Source organism: Varanus komodoensis, unplaced genomic scaffold (assembly GCF_004798865.1).
Source record: "Varanus komodoensis strain SLA01 unplaced genomic scaffold, ASM479886v1 scaffold112, whole genome shotgun sequence".
NCBI classification, from domain to species: Eukaryota; Metazoa; Chordata; class Lepidosauria; order Squamata; family Varanidae; genus Varanus; species Varanus komodoensis.
In genome coordinates, this window is record NW_025335322.1 from 348,961 (window position 1) to 361,621 (window position 12,661).

Here is a 12,661-nt window from a genome sequence, read left to right on the forward strand (position 1 = left end):
GTATCCTTGATGTTAAAGCAGGAATTGTTCAGGGGAACGACGGAAGGCGACGGGCCAGGAGACGAGTTCAAATGCACGCTTACCCCAGGCTCAAGACACTTTCTCTCAGCCTCTTCTTCCCCATCTGTAAAATGGGAACAATTGATTCGCTTTACCTTCGGGTTATGCGGTGGCACAGAGATGGAATGAAATGAATAATAAAGAAATTGTCTGAGGTGTAAGGGATACCACCCACATACAGCTAAAAAGAGCCAGTGAGCATGACCTAAACAGCTTTCGTCAGCTTTCTGCCTTCCAAACACATTCGAACCGAAGGAGCGCCTTCTTCCCTGTGTGCCAGCCTGCCCCTTGAGATCCGAGGCAGAGGTCCTTCTCTGGGAGCCCTCTTTGAAGGAAATTGAGAGGGTAGCTACTCGGAGAAGGGCCTTTCCAGGGGTGGCACCCCAACTGTGGAACATGCTCCCCTGGGAGGTTTGCCTAGCGCCGACACTTTATTCTTTTCGGCACTAGGTGAAGACTTTTTAATTTTCCCAATATTTTAACAGTTTATTTATTTATTTTTCGATTTATATCCTGCTCAAGGCAGCTTACATCATTCTCCTCCTCCATCTTATCCCCACAACAACAACCCTGTGAGGTAGGTTGGGCTGAGAGTCTGTGACTGGCCCAAAGTCACCCAGTTGGCTCTATGGCTGAGCAGGGACTCGAACCCGGATCACCTGAGTCCCGTGCTCTTAACCACTACACCACACTGGCTCTACACCACACAGTTAACTGGTTTTATCCTTGATTTTATCATCATTTATTGGATGCAGTGTCTTGTTTGTTGTATATAGTTGCTTTGTTTTTGTTTTTTGTAAGCTGTCCAGAGACTTTTAGTATTGGATGGCATATAAAAACTTTAAATAATGAATAAATAAATAGAATAACTGTAATACCCAGAATTCCCAGTCAATGGCCCTGCTGGATGGGAATTCTGGGAGTTGTCCAAATGCCTCTGAAGGCCACCAGGTTGGGGAAGGCTGACCTAAAAGACACTTGGGTAATGGGATGAGACAACTTACAAAGTTTAGCATTTTAGTGCCCTCCTTCAGCAGTTGGCTTGAGGTGGGCACAGGGTACCTCCTACACCCTGAGCTGAAATTCGATTTGAGAAATGCTTCACGGTCAGCCCTGCAAGAGGATGTGGCCAAAACCTACTTGAAGTTAAAGCTCATGCTGCCTTTGGAAAGTCCTTTCGACCTTTGGGGTGGACAACCCCCTCCCCACATAAGCCAGGAAACCAACCAGTGACTGGCAGTGGGGAGAAAGGGGGTGGCCACTGGAAGGGGGTGGGCGTCAGCAGAGCCCACGCGGGCCGGCTTGGGCTCCCCAGGGCTGCGGTTCTGCACCCCCGCTTGAAGGTTTTGCCGGACGGCGCGAAGCTAGTAAACGGGAAGCAGATCCTAGCCTAGGAAATGCCGCACTGGGGAGGAAAGAGCCAACCCGGATCGTCCGGGTCAAACTGGGCCAGGTCGATCTGGAAGCTCTGGCAGCTTCCCGGTGCCACCTTCCTACAGGAAGTGTATCCACCCCGTCTCGCAGCAATCCTGCGTAGGGCTGAGGGGCTCCTCCTCCTCGTCCACACAGGGTGGGGGGCGCAGGGTGTAGTTGCGGCCATGGTTGTTGTCCCAGTATTCCTTCCCCCCCACCAGGTAGCAGAGGGCAAACTCCAGGAAGACCCCCGGGGGCAGTGGCACGGGCAGTGGCAGCTGGAAGGCGAAGCGGTCGGCGTGGTCCCGGCCCCGGCCCGCAGGGGCGGCGTAGGAGGCCCGGACTTCGCGGTGCGTGCCCCAGGCGTCCCAGGTGTATCGGACGGAGACCCGTTTCTCGAAGGCCAGGTTGAGCACCCGGATGGTGCCGGACACGCAGGCCCCCTCGGCCCGTGCCCCCTCCAGCAGCACGCACTGCGCCAGGAGGCGTGGCAAGAAATCCGGCATCGTCAGGGGGTCCGGGAACGTGGGCTCGAGCAGGCAGCGAAGGCTCAGGGGGTCCTGGGGGTGGAGAGAGAGAGAGAGAGAGAGAAGGGGCAGTGAGAATGTGAGAACCATGTCGTCTGAATGTTAGAAAACTGGACTGATGGAAAGGGGAAGTAAAGGAACACGAAGAGGGAAGGTGCTGAAGGGAGGAAGAGGAAGGAAATGCATGGACAGAGATTCTTGGAAAGGAGGGGAAGGGAAAGACATGGTGCAGATAGGAATAAAGGAGAGGGGAGGTAGAAAGGGAGACATTAGAAGGACACAGAAAGCAAATATATTATCCAGGACACAACTGGGAAAAAGGGAGGTTTGGAAAAGAAAGCATCAGAGAAAGTCCAAAATCCGGACTTGCGGAATTCCTTTATTATTTATTTAAAACATCTGTATGCCGTCCTTCACTATCGCGTCTCAGGATGGCTTACAAGATTAAAAGCGAAAACCATAAGAACAATCAATAAAACAATACAATACAATAAAATGATCAAAACCAATGCAAATAAATCAATCGAAACAAAACAGAACAAAAGCGACTGTAAAACGGTAAAAATACTATTTTTTAAAATAACGATTAAATACAAAGGTTTTATTTAGGATCAAGCAGAAGTAAACGAGTGCAAGTTGTTGAGTTGTCAGAACCCCTCACCTGGCTAGGGGTGCAAAAAGCAGGTGGCAGGACCAGAAAACAGAAGTGCCCCCGGAGAGCAGGTGGCAGGACGGAGGACTGGCCATAAATAGGGCGGGAAGAGGTCGTACGGTAAGGCGGTGGGGACTGAATGGGTTAAAAATCCTGGGGTGGAAAGGGGGTACAACTGGAAGAAAGAGAGCAATGGAGGTGAGGAGGGAAGAGCGGTCAAGCAGGCCGGCTGGACAGCGATTGAAGAGGAAGGAACAAACACAGGCAGGGAGAACACAGAGAGCACAGGAGGAGGAGGAAGAGGGGTGATGAAGGCCAGCAAGACGACAGAGGAATGAGAGGTGGGGCAGGAGCAGGAGGGGTGGAAGAAGCAGGGGAAAGCGGGAGGGGATGGCAAGGAGGGAAGGAAGGAGCCGCTCGCTTTAAAGTCGAATTTGAAGACTAATGGCAGGCCAAAGAAGAGACCGACGGATTTATTTATTTAGAGTTGTCGTATGCCGTCCCATTGCTTAACGCCTCGGGATGGCTTACATAAATAAACACAGTACAAAAACACAGATTATATAAATTAAAACTTTCGCTCCCTGCTAACATCACGGATTGAAAAAACCTCCCCTCCACATCCGTTTTTGTTCTCTCTCCTTAGTGGGCTTGAATGCAGCAGTTCTGGAGAAATTTCTCCTGCCATACCATAAGACAATAATAACAACTCCTGGGCACATCATCACGATGTATTATTATTGCATCGCATGCCTATCCCACCTTTCACAGGGTTCGCCTCCTGTCCTTTTTATCCTCACGATGACCCTGCAAGGTAGGCCAGCGCCTGGCCTCAGCCCCCCCAGGGAGCTTCCTGGCCGAGCAGGGACTAGAATCGGCCTCTCTCAACCCCCATCCTGCACCATCTTTGGATTTTGGTGACCGGCACGTGCATCTAGCAGCAAGACCAAGGAAGGAATCGAGAGCCGAGTTTAACTCCGGCGAGGGCCGTTTCCTCCTGCCTTTTACACGAGTATCTCCAAAGACGGAGAAACAGCATCAGCCTGCCATGCACAGGCAGGGAGGGGCGGTGGCTGATTTTCGAGTGAGTCCTGGCCATTTCTTCATCATCCACATATCCCATAATTCTGCGGGAGCAGCTAAAAACTGACTTTTAACCAACTGACGCACTTTATTACCGCCTCACTACTACTGGGATAATACTGCTGCCAGCGATATTATACGTCAATCTTGTTCTGATTAGGAATGGAGCACAGATAGCATATATCCCCAGCTGGGGATGCTGGGAGATGTAGTTCAAGACATCTGGAGGGGCCACGGTTGGGGGGAAGGCTAGTGCCGACACTTACGGTACACCTTCAGCCTTATGGAGAAGACAGCCTTCGTAATAGCCATTTTGCACCCACCTTTCGTCCTCCGAGAAGGAACCTCAGGTGGATTACAAGGCAATCCCCTTCCCTGCTATCCTCACCACAACAACCCTGCGAGGTAGGCTCAGCTGAGAATCAGTGACTGGCACAAAGTCACCCATTGAGATTTCATGGCAGAGTGGAAATTCGAACCCGGGTCTCCCAACTCCCAGCCCAGTCCTGTGATCGCCCCACTCTGCCACCCACTCATCAAACCCTTTATGGCAGCTTCCTTTTCACCCTCAGTTATGGATCTTTTGCAAAATACCTGGCGTGTGAGTGCCCTTAGCTACAAGTTACGGATGCGTCTGACTTCAGCAGGAGAAGTTTTGAAGGCTGCAATGCCAACCTTGGGGTAAGAGCCCCGATTCAGAAGTAATTTCTCGACAGTGCAATTGAAAGCATTTTTTTTTTTTACTCAGAAGTAAACCCTGCAGGCTTCAGTGGGATTTGTCAGTGACTTTAAAGTGGCAGCCATAATCTGCTCTCTTTTAAGTAAAGCATATAAGACTGCTTTCATGTGTCTAAGATTTGAGCACTTGAAGAAAACACGGACCAGTATAAACTGCAATTCACGGCACCCGTATTATGAGAGCATCCCAATGTGGCTGCAAGAGGTATTGCACAGAAGAGCACAACCAGGGTTGCACAGTGCACTCGCCCACACTCAAGGGTTGAGTGTCCCCTGTTGTTGCAAAAATGGATTATCTGGTTGTCTGAACCAGCCAAGATAATAAACCATGGTGCACAACCCACAGGTCAGAACCCACCCACAAACCAATGGGTTTTCTGCATGGGTTGCTTGTGGTTAGGGCAGCTGGGTTCAGACAACACGATAACCCATGTTTCAGCAACAAGCTATAGTTCAGTGACAACCCACACTTCACCCGTGAGTATGGCTTATTGGCTTGTCTGACTGCAGCCAATCTGGGCCAGCCCAAAGCTGTTTATGGTAGTCCAGCAAGTTCCCCGTAGAAATAGCAGTGGTTATTCCCGTATACAGAATCGGCTCCTCCTTATAAATGAACATTTAGCAAGGGGTGATAAAGTGGGGAAAGCGCTCCATTTCCTTTCCTCCAGCCACCCCCACCCCAAGATCCATCCCACCACAAAGCGGGCCAAACCCCGTTACCTTTGCAGGCGGACAAAAAGGCAGGCAAGGGGCGAAGTGGCTGAGTGAGTCACGGCGCAGCTGGGCATGGACCCGCTCCGGCACCTGTGGCAGGTCGTTGGGCCAGAACTGCCGGACGCTGGTGAGCTCGAGGCCGAGCGAGTCGGCGAAACGGACCCTCTTGCGTGTCCCAGGGCTGCGGCTGCGCGAGGCCTCCCTGCTCCTGCCCCACGCGGGGGCGGATCGTGTCCGGCGCCTTCCGCTCCGCTTGGGGCCCCTCAAGAGGTGGCGGCGCCTGCGTGGCCTGCTCCGTGGCCTGCCCTCGGACTCCGATTCGGAGCCCTCGGTTCCGGAGTCTTCCGCCAAGCTTGGCCGGGCGGTGCGGTAATAGGCTCGCTCGTAGAGTCCTGCGATGTAGCTGAGGTTGCGTGGGATGTTACTGGGGGTCAGGGGGGAAGGTGGGGCACGGGCCATGGGGCTGACCCCAAGCTGGCTCCTCACACAGCCGGGTCCAGCAAGGTCCAGCAGGTGGGTGGGAAACACCCTTCTCCTCCCGAGCCGCTGCTCCTGGAATAGGCTGTCCTATCGCTCCATCTGGGAGCAAAGACCACCCTTCACGACTCCGCTCCGTCCCTCGACCGGCCGAGCGCCTCTCTCATCGCATCCCCTCCTCCGAGAGCTCTCTCAGGGGCCGGCGTCTCCGTTTCCAGCCTCTCCGTCCAACTTCCCTTCTATCATTTCATCAGGCTCTGCATCGCCCAATTTCCCCGGATCGCTCCAGCTAGCAGGATCTTTTCTCCCAGGCTTCCGTGCTGCACATCTTCCACAGACCTCCCTTCCCGAGAGCCTGGCTCGTCCTACCACATGCTCTCACTCCGCCACGGCACCTTTCGGCGTCGCCAGGTTTTGATTCTGTCACCGTGGTCCGTCTTGTCCTAGGGCTCCCATTTTCCCCCTCGTCGCATGGGCTCCGTCGCTCTCGTCAATCCTCCAGGAGTCCGTGGGTCAGAGAGGTCACCCGTCTGCTCCCTTCCTGTCTCTTCTCCGCCACGCTCTCAACCAGACCTTGCCTTCCTTCCTCTGGACGCTCTGCCTCTACATGGCCATTGCGATGCTTCCTCGCTGTTCCGTTCCGGAGAATCCCCGACTGCCTCTCCCTGGGAAAAGCGTCCCTGGTTTGCTTTCGAGCGTACTTTGCTTCTTATTCCGTGTGGTCCCGCCAAAGGTGACTCAGGCTTTACCATAATCCATAGAGTGGCTGCTCCTTAAAAATTGTCGGCCCTTGCAGATTCTCAAGGACGGCAGCTCCGAGCAGGTACCTCTCAGGAATTCTAACTGCCACCCTTTCCCACTCCACACCAGGAGAACTGGACAGATGCGAAGGCAAAAGTCTCTGCTTCCCAAACCCTAGAAGTTAAATTCCTGCTGGGTAATAGACCCCCAACCGCTTGCCCTTGGGGGCCAGGACGAGATGCATCTTTAAAAGTGTGTGTGCCCAGAAATGTTTCCACCGGGGATAAATTATTCAGAAGACAAAACAGAACTAATGACTGATGTGAAAGCCAGAAAGTTGAAAGACTCAAACCCATCCGGAAAAAGGAAGGAGGGATTTGGAACTGGGGCAGACCGGTTTGGAGACGGGGGCTTGATACTGGGATAGTGGGAAGAGGTGCAGCAAGATGGCAATAAGACGAGGGCGGAGGAAGGAACGCGCTGCTGGAGACAGGGCTGGAGTCGTGGAGACGTGCCCTTGGCCTTGGGCCACGTTCACTAGATGCCTGCCAGCGCCTGTACATAAATCATGGAGAAACTGCGGGCAACTGGTCATGAATAATGGAGCAAGACCTGCTTCTCCGTCTCTGCCTTCTTAAATCTGCTTCCTGCCTCCTCTGACCATGTACTACCAAAGGGTTAAGCTACCCTGTTTGAAAGGAGCTGCACTTTTCTCTCTCCCTTGCCCCTAAATTGGCAGAATCCCCCAAATCCATCAAGAACCGTGCACTCCATCTTCATAATCAGGAGGAAGAAAATTATAAATCCAGAAAGCCCCGAATAAACCCCATCAAGGCACTTTGCAGAATCCAATTTAGCTCCAGAAAGAACCACAAGCAGCCCTCGTCAAAGCACTCCAAATCCGTAGCATTTGTACTCCCCCCACTTAGTTATGGGAACAGAGCAAGCTCCTCTTTCATAGCACTATCTTTTCACAGTCACTCGTCCTCTCAGCTCAGCTGGCTTCTCCTTTCAAGGTCAGAGAGGAGTAGAAAATTACATTTGGCTTGAATTTGGGTGAGGCCCAAATATAATGCACCCAACCCCACCCCACAAGGCTCTCAAGGAAGAATTTGCACCTAGCTTTCGTACCCGCCTAGCTTTCCTGCCTTAGCATTCATCTTTCCTCTCCCTTTCTGGGGCTGCTTATTCATGCTTCCGTTTTATAGAAATTCAGGTGAGAACGTTCCAGAGCCTCTGCAATAGCAGAATCAGGATTTGATCCCAAATTTCCATGCTGGTCCACCTGCCAACAGGCAATCCATGACTACTCTGTCCCGCATGCATTAAACTCTTGCTGGCCCACTAGAGACCTCTGCATCCTGCTTTGTTCTGTACGAATCTGCCCTTCCCACTACAAATTCTTCCTTTATCTCATGGCCCAAGCATATTTTCCCACCTCCACCATTTTTATTACCCCCGTACCCTCCAGGGAGTAATGAAATATGGCTACCTTTGACATTAGTAGCTTTCCACCTTCCGCCTTGTTTTAGATGGCCGATGTCGGAAGGAGTCCAGCATTGCCGGTCTACCTTTGACCCCCAGGAAGGGCCCCCGTGTTTTTAACTGCAGATGTGGCAAGCTGTAATACGGGAGTGACCAGAACCCCTCCCCTCCAAAAAAACACCAGCTTATATCTACAGTGATGTATTTCTGCAACATTTATATACTGCCCCACATTGAAATAGCTTCTTTCACAACAACCTGATGGACAGAAATTCTGCAGCAGAAACTTTCACCCCACCCCACCAAACAGAGGGGCAAAACTGAGGAAGAGATAAGGGGTTTTTGCTTGCCAGAAAGGTCTTTAAAACATGGGAACCCAGAATTTTTTTTTAAGTGCCCACTATGACTTTTGTTGGGCCAACAGAGATGGCCATCTTGAACGTGAATGGCCAGTTTGCTTCTCTTGATGATTTCAGTAGGAAGACGAGCTCTTGCTTTTACCAAAACTTTCTTATGGTGCTGAGACCTTCCTGGAGCCTGCCATTCCCAGAAGGGCCTCAAATTTCAGTGTAGTGGAGCAAATCAGGGGTTCCAGCCATTCAGTGATGGGACCACAGATTGGAACACCTTGCTATCCTTAACATAAACTGTGACATTGCAGGAAAAGTACAACTTTCCACAATAATTAGTGAACTTGGACAGAAACAAGCTAGAAAAGCACTTGTTAAATAAAGAAAACCTTTGACGGATGATCACATTGAATCCTTTTGTGTTAAATGTGTTGATTTTTTAGATCATGGCACTCTTATCACTTCCTGGCAAACAGAAGGGGAGGAAATGGAAGTAGCGATAGATTTTATTTTCTTGGGCACCAAGACCACTGCAGATGGGGACTACGGCCAAGAAATTAAAAGATGCTTGCTTTGGAGGAAAGCTATGGCAAATCTAGACAGCATACTAAAAAGCAGAGACATATAGTCGAAGCTATGGTTTTCCCAGTTGTAATGTATGGCTGTGAGAGTTGGAGCATGAAGAAGGCTGAACGCTGAAGAATTGATGCTTTGAGTTCTTGTATTGGAGGAGACGCCTGCGAGTCCCTTGGACCGCAAGGAGATCAAACCGGTCAGTCCTAGAGGAGATCAACCCTGACTGCTCTTTAGAAGGCCAGATCCTGAAGATGAAACTCAAATGCTTTGGCCACCTAATGAGAAGGAAGGACTCCCTGGAGAAGAGCCTGATGCTGGGAACAATAGATGGCAAAAGAAGAAGGGGACGGCAGAGGATGAGGTGGCTGGATGGGGTCACTGACCCAGTGGGTGTGAGCTTGAGCGGACCCCGGGGGATGGTGGAGGACAGGAAGACCTGGAGGAATGTTGTCCATGGGGTCGCGGTGTGTCGGACACGACTTTGCAACTGAATAATAACCAAATGTTTAAAATGCAACAATTTTTGTAAACCTGTTTTGGCATTTCTTTGTTTTTTAATATACCAAGAGGGCTTCAAAACTTAGGAATGGCTGGGACCTCCCTGGAAGATGGATAAGACTTGAACTCAGTTGGAGCCTTTTCGCGTGGTCCCTAAAGAGGCCAAAATAGGTCAGGGTGTGGATCCTAGTTCTTTCCCCTTGATCAGTCTTGGAAATAATAGCAGGTGGTGACACACGAATTTGACCATCCATGCCTGAATTCTGTACCATCAGATTTGGGCATCCCTCTCATCTGCTGTATCTCCTTTCCAAATCTGTCAATGCCCTACCCACAGAACAGGCTCTTTAGAACTCAGTGTTGTGCATCTTTTGCGGACGACTAAAAGAAAACGTTGGTCTTTCAAAGTGAAACAGCAGTTGGACAGCTTGGCAAGAAAGACTGCAGACACGGGAGTACTTAAAACCATGTTATTCACTGAATTGACGGAATTTCTTTGGATTATAACTAAGAATTTTTAAAGGATGTTTGGAAAACCAACCTGGTGTGTTCTTTTAAATAAAAAACACATCCAAGTAAATGTGGGGGCCAGTGCTAACCTACTGGCAGAGTTTAAATAATTGATAGGTTAGAAAGAGCTGTATTGGGTGGGAAGAATGGTAAAGGAAGTTATTAAGATTCAGCTGGTAATGTAGTGAACTTTCTTTGTTTCCAAAAACCAAGAAAGATTTTTGAAGCCATGCCAGCCTTCAGCTTGTTAGGAAAGACACCAGAGATCATGGCCTTGAGGCTTAGTTTCCCCAAGTACATTCTTTAGATAAGAGTTATTTTTGCTGTAAGAACTAAAAGTGCTTGAATTGCTAAAGCTGATTCATCTTCCCCTTGTCCCCCAAGAGCTGTAGGTTGTGCTGACAGACTCTGAAATGGAGGAGAGGATCTGTATAAAATTCATGGCATGTCCTTTGTTCTTGGCTTGGGGAGAGGAACTGACACATCACCCTCCTAGGCAACTTGGGAGGTTCCCTGGCCTATTCAGGGAGGAAATATGCACACAGATAAAGGGAGTGTGAGCTTTCTTTTGCTTGCTTATCATCTGCATATTGCATAATTATTTCCAATGAACTATATATCATCTTTGAGCCAGGGGTTTTGTTTCTTCCTTGACTCTAAAGTGAGTTCCCTTGGCTGGATCAGAACCCTAGGGATTAATAAAAGAGCAATCCAATAAACAATTCAGATAATACAATTCAGCAACTAGGGTAGAGAAATAAAAGAGACTGTAATTGAGAAAATTAGAACATGAGAAACACTCTGCTGCATTAGGGCAGCCATCCATTTGGTCCAGCGTTTTGCATCCCGCAGCGGCCAGCCCGATGCCTTCGGGAAGTTCAAAGAAAGACAAGCGGTGCTTTCCTTAAGAGAAAGATGGCATCCTGCAACAACACAGGAGAGGATTTTTTGGTGGTGCCCTCCTCTATGGAAAGTCCCCTCAACAGTTGTGTTTGCCACCTGCATAGAATCTTTTTCATGACAGGTTGTTAAGATATTTTTATTTCCCCAAGCATTTTGAGAATTGCTGCTGCTTGCTGCTGCTGTATGGCTTTAGTTGATTCTTTATTTTATCAGTTATGGTTTCAGGGCATGTTTTAGTATTTTCTTCGATAAGCCGTGTACTACTTATCTTTGCTGCTCACTGCCCTAGAATATACTGGATGAATAAGAGCACATACATTTTAGGATACAATCCTGTGCACATTTGAGCAAAAAGAAGCCCAGCATCCTACAGCCAATCGCAGGACATTTTTCTGTGAGAACATGCATAGGAAGCATGGAAGCCCTAAGCTGGAAAAAATATGGGCAGCCTTGCAGGGCGGGAAGAACATGGCGGCAATCTTTGCCTCGACGGACGTGTTCAGCCATCTTGCAGCGCTTTGGGTGGAGAGGGAAGGAGGCTGGAGCGCCTGTTAGGCTCTTTCAGACCTAGTCGCCTCCCATCCTCGCCCCGTGGAACATCCTCTAAGCTTTCTCCATGGTTGGGCTGCGACCCCTGGACCACTGGGGTCCTTGCCGTGCCGGCTGCGGGAGGGGAACGGGAAGCAGCTCCAAGCATGGAACCCCAACTTCTCCAACATCAGAACTAGAATCCGACGATGGAATGCGCTCCCTAGAGAGGCCCGCCTGGCGCCGTCATTATATGCTTTTTGGCACCAGGTCAAGACCTTTTTATTTGACCCATGTTCTAACGCTGATCAATTTTAATTGTATATTTATTCATTTACTTTATTTTAACCATGTCATTTTATACTCAGTCGTGGTGTAGCCAATCTATTTTGTGTAGGATTATAATATCTTGTAAGCCGTCCAGAGACGACAGTAATGGACGACCTATACATTTCCTAAATAAATAAATAAAACTGGGAATGGAAAGGATTCTTTGACCCTCCAGCGGCTGCCTTGGGGCCATAGGACTGCTCCAGCCACCACCACCACCATCATCATCTCATTTTAAAGTAACTGCTCTCTCACTGTTGCTCCACGGCAATCGTTCCACCGTAGCGACTGGCAGATCTTTCCTCCTCCATGAATTTGTCTAAGCCCCCTTCCAAACCGCTTGAGCTGCCTACATTTTGTGGCGGCAGCTTCCATAATTAATCACGTGCCGTGCAAGGGAACCAACGAGGCAAAATGCAAAGAAGAAGCAAGCATATACCCTGGAAATGGAAAAAAAAAAGTCTTCCGAAGAGATCTTCAAGAGACTGCTGGCTGCTATCCTATGCCCAGTTACCTACAAGAACACCACCAATAGTCTTAAGGGCAGGTGAAGACCTTGTTATTTTCCCAGGCTTCTTTATTCTCTTTTAAAGTTAAGGCTTGGCATCATATTTGGCTGAAATGTATTTTACGGTTGCAAGTGTCCTCTTGTAAAAAGCTTCTGCTAATGGGCAGTATAGAGACCCATATACAGATGAACGAAATGCAACTTCCGACTTTTTAGGTTCCAAACATTGCAACAAAACGAGCATTTAATTTGCTTTTTCCACGTATTGCATATGTATTATGCATAATATTATTTATGCACCACGGTGGATAAGTAATTATTATACTAATGAGAATTATTTATATTGGTTATTATGATGCTCGTTAAAATGACATTTTTACGTTATTAATTGCAATGCGTTCCACCGTTGCCTCAGTACCCGTCCCATTCTACCAAAGGCCGCAAGAAACCCGAAGTTGCGACACAGAACTGCTAAGACTGTAGCCCTTTGTACCACCGTAAGACCAGCCCACCGGGAGCTACTGACCAATAACATTAAGGCAAGAAGGGCCGTTAACGTCCTTTCCAA

General features: G+C 49.3%; 1 protein-coding gene across 1 annotated transcript; it reads right to left on the minus strand.

Annotated features, from left to right (window-relative positions):
* Positions 1-1,553: 1,553 nt before the first annotated feature.
* On the minus strand, positions 1,554-5,646 carry PPP1R3E (protein phosphatase 1 regulatory subunit 3E). Its single transcript, XM_044420899.1, has 2 exons — positions 5,194-5,646; positions 1,554-2,033 (listed from the first exon to the last, which is right to left on the minus strand). The coding sequence occupies exons 1-2, from the start codon at positions 5,644-5,646 to the stop codon at positions 1,554-1,556; spliced, it is 933 nt and encodes a 310-aa protein (XP_044276834.1).
* Between the last annotated feature and the right edge of the window lie 7,015 nt (positions 5,647-12,661).

What these genes read in the sequence shown, in the direction of transcription:
- PPP1R3E (XM_044420899.1), bottom strand. Translation starts at nt 5,646, where the DNA reads ATGGCCCGTGCCCCACCTTCCCCCCTGACCCCCAGTAACATCCCACGC. An exon ending in CTTTTTGTCCGCCTGCAAAG is followed by an intron (nt 2,034 to 5,193) that starts GTAACGGGGTTT and finishes CTCCACCCCCAG; the next exon opens with GACCCCCTGAGCCTTCGCTG.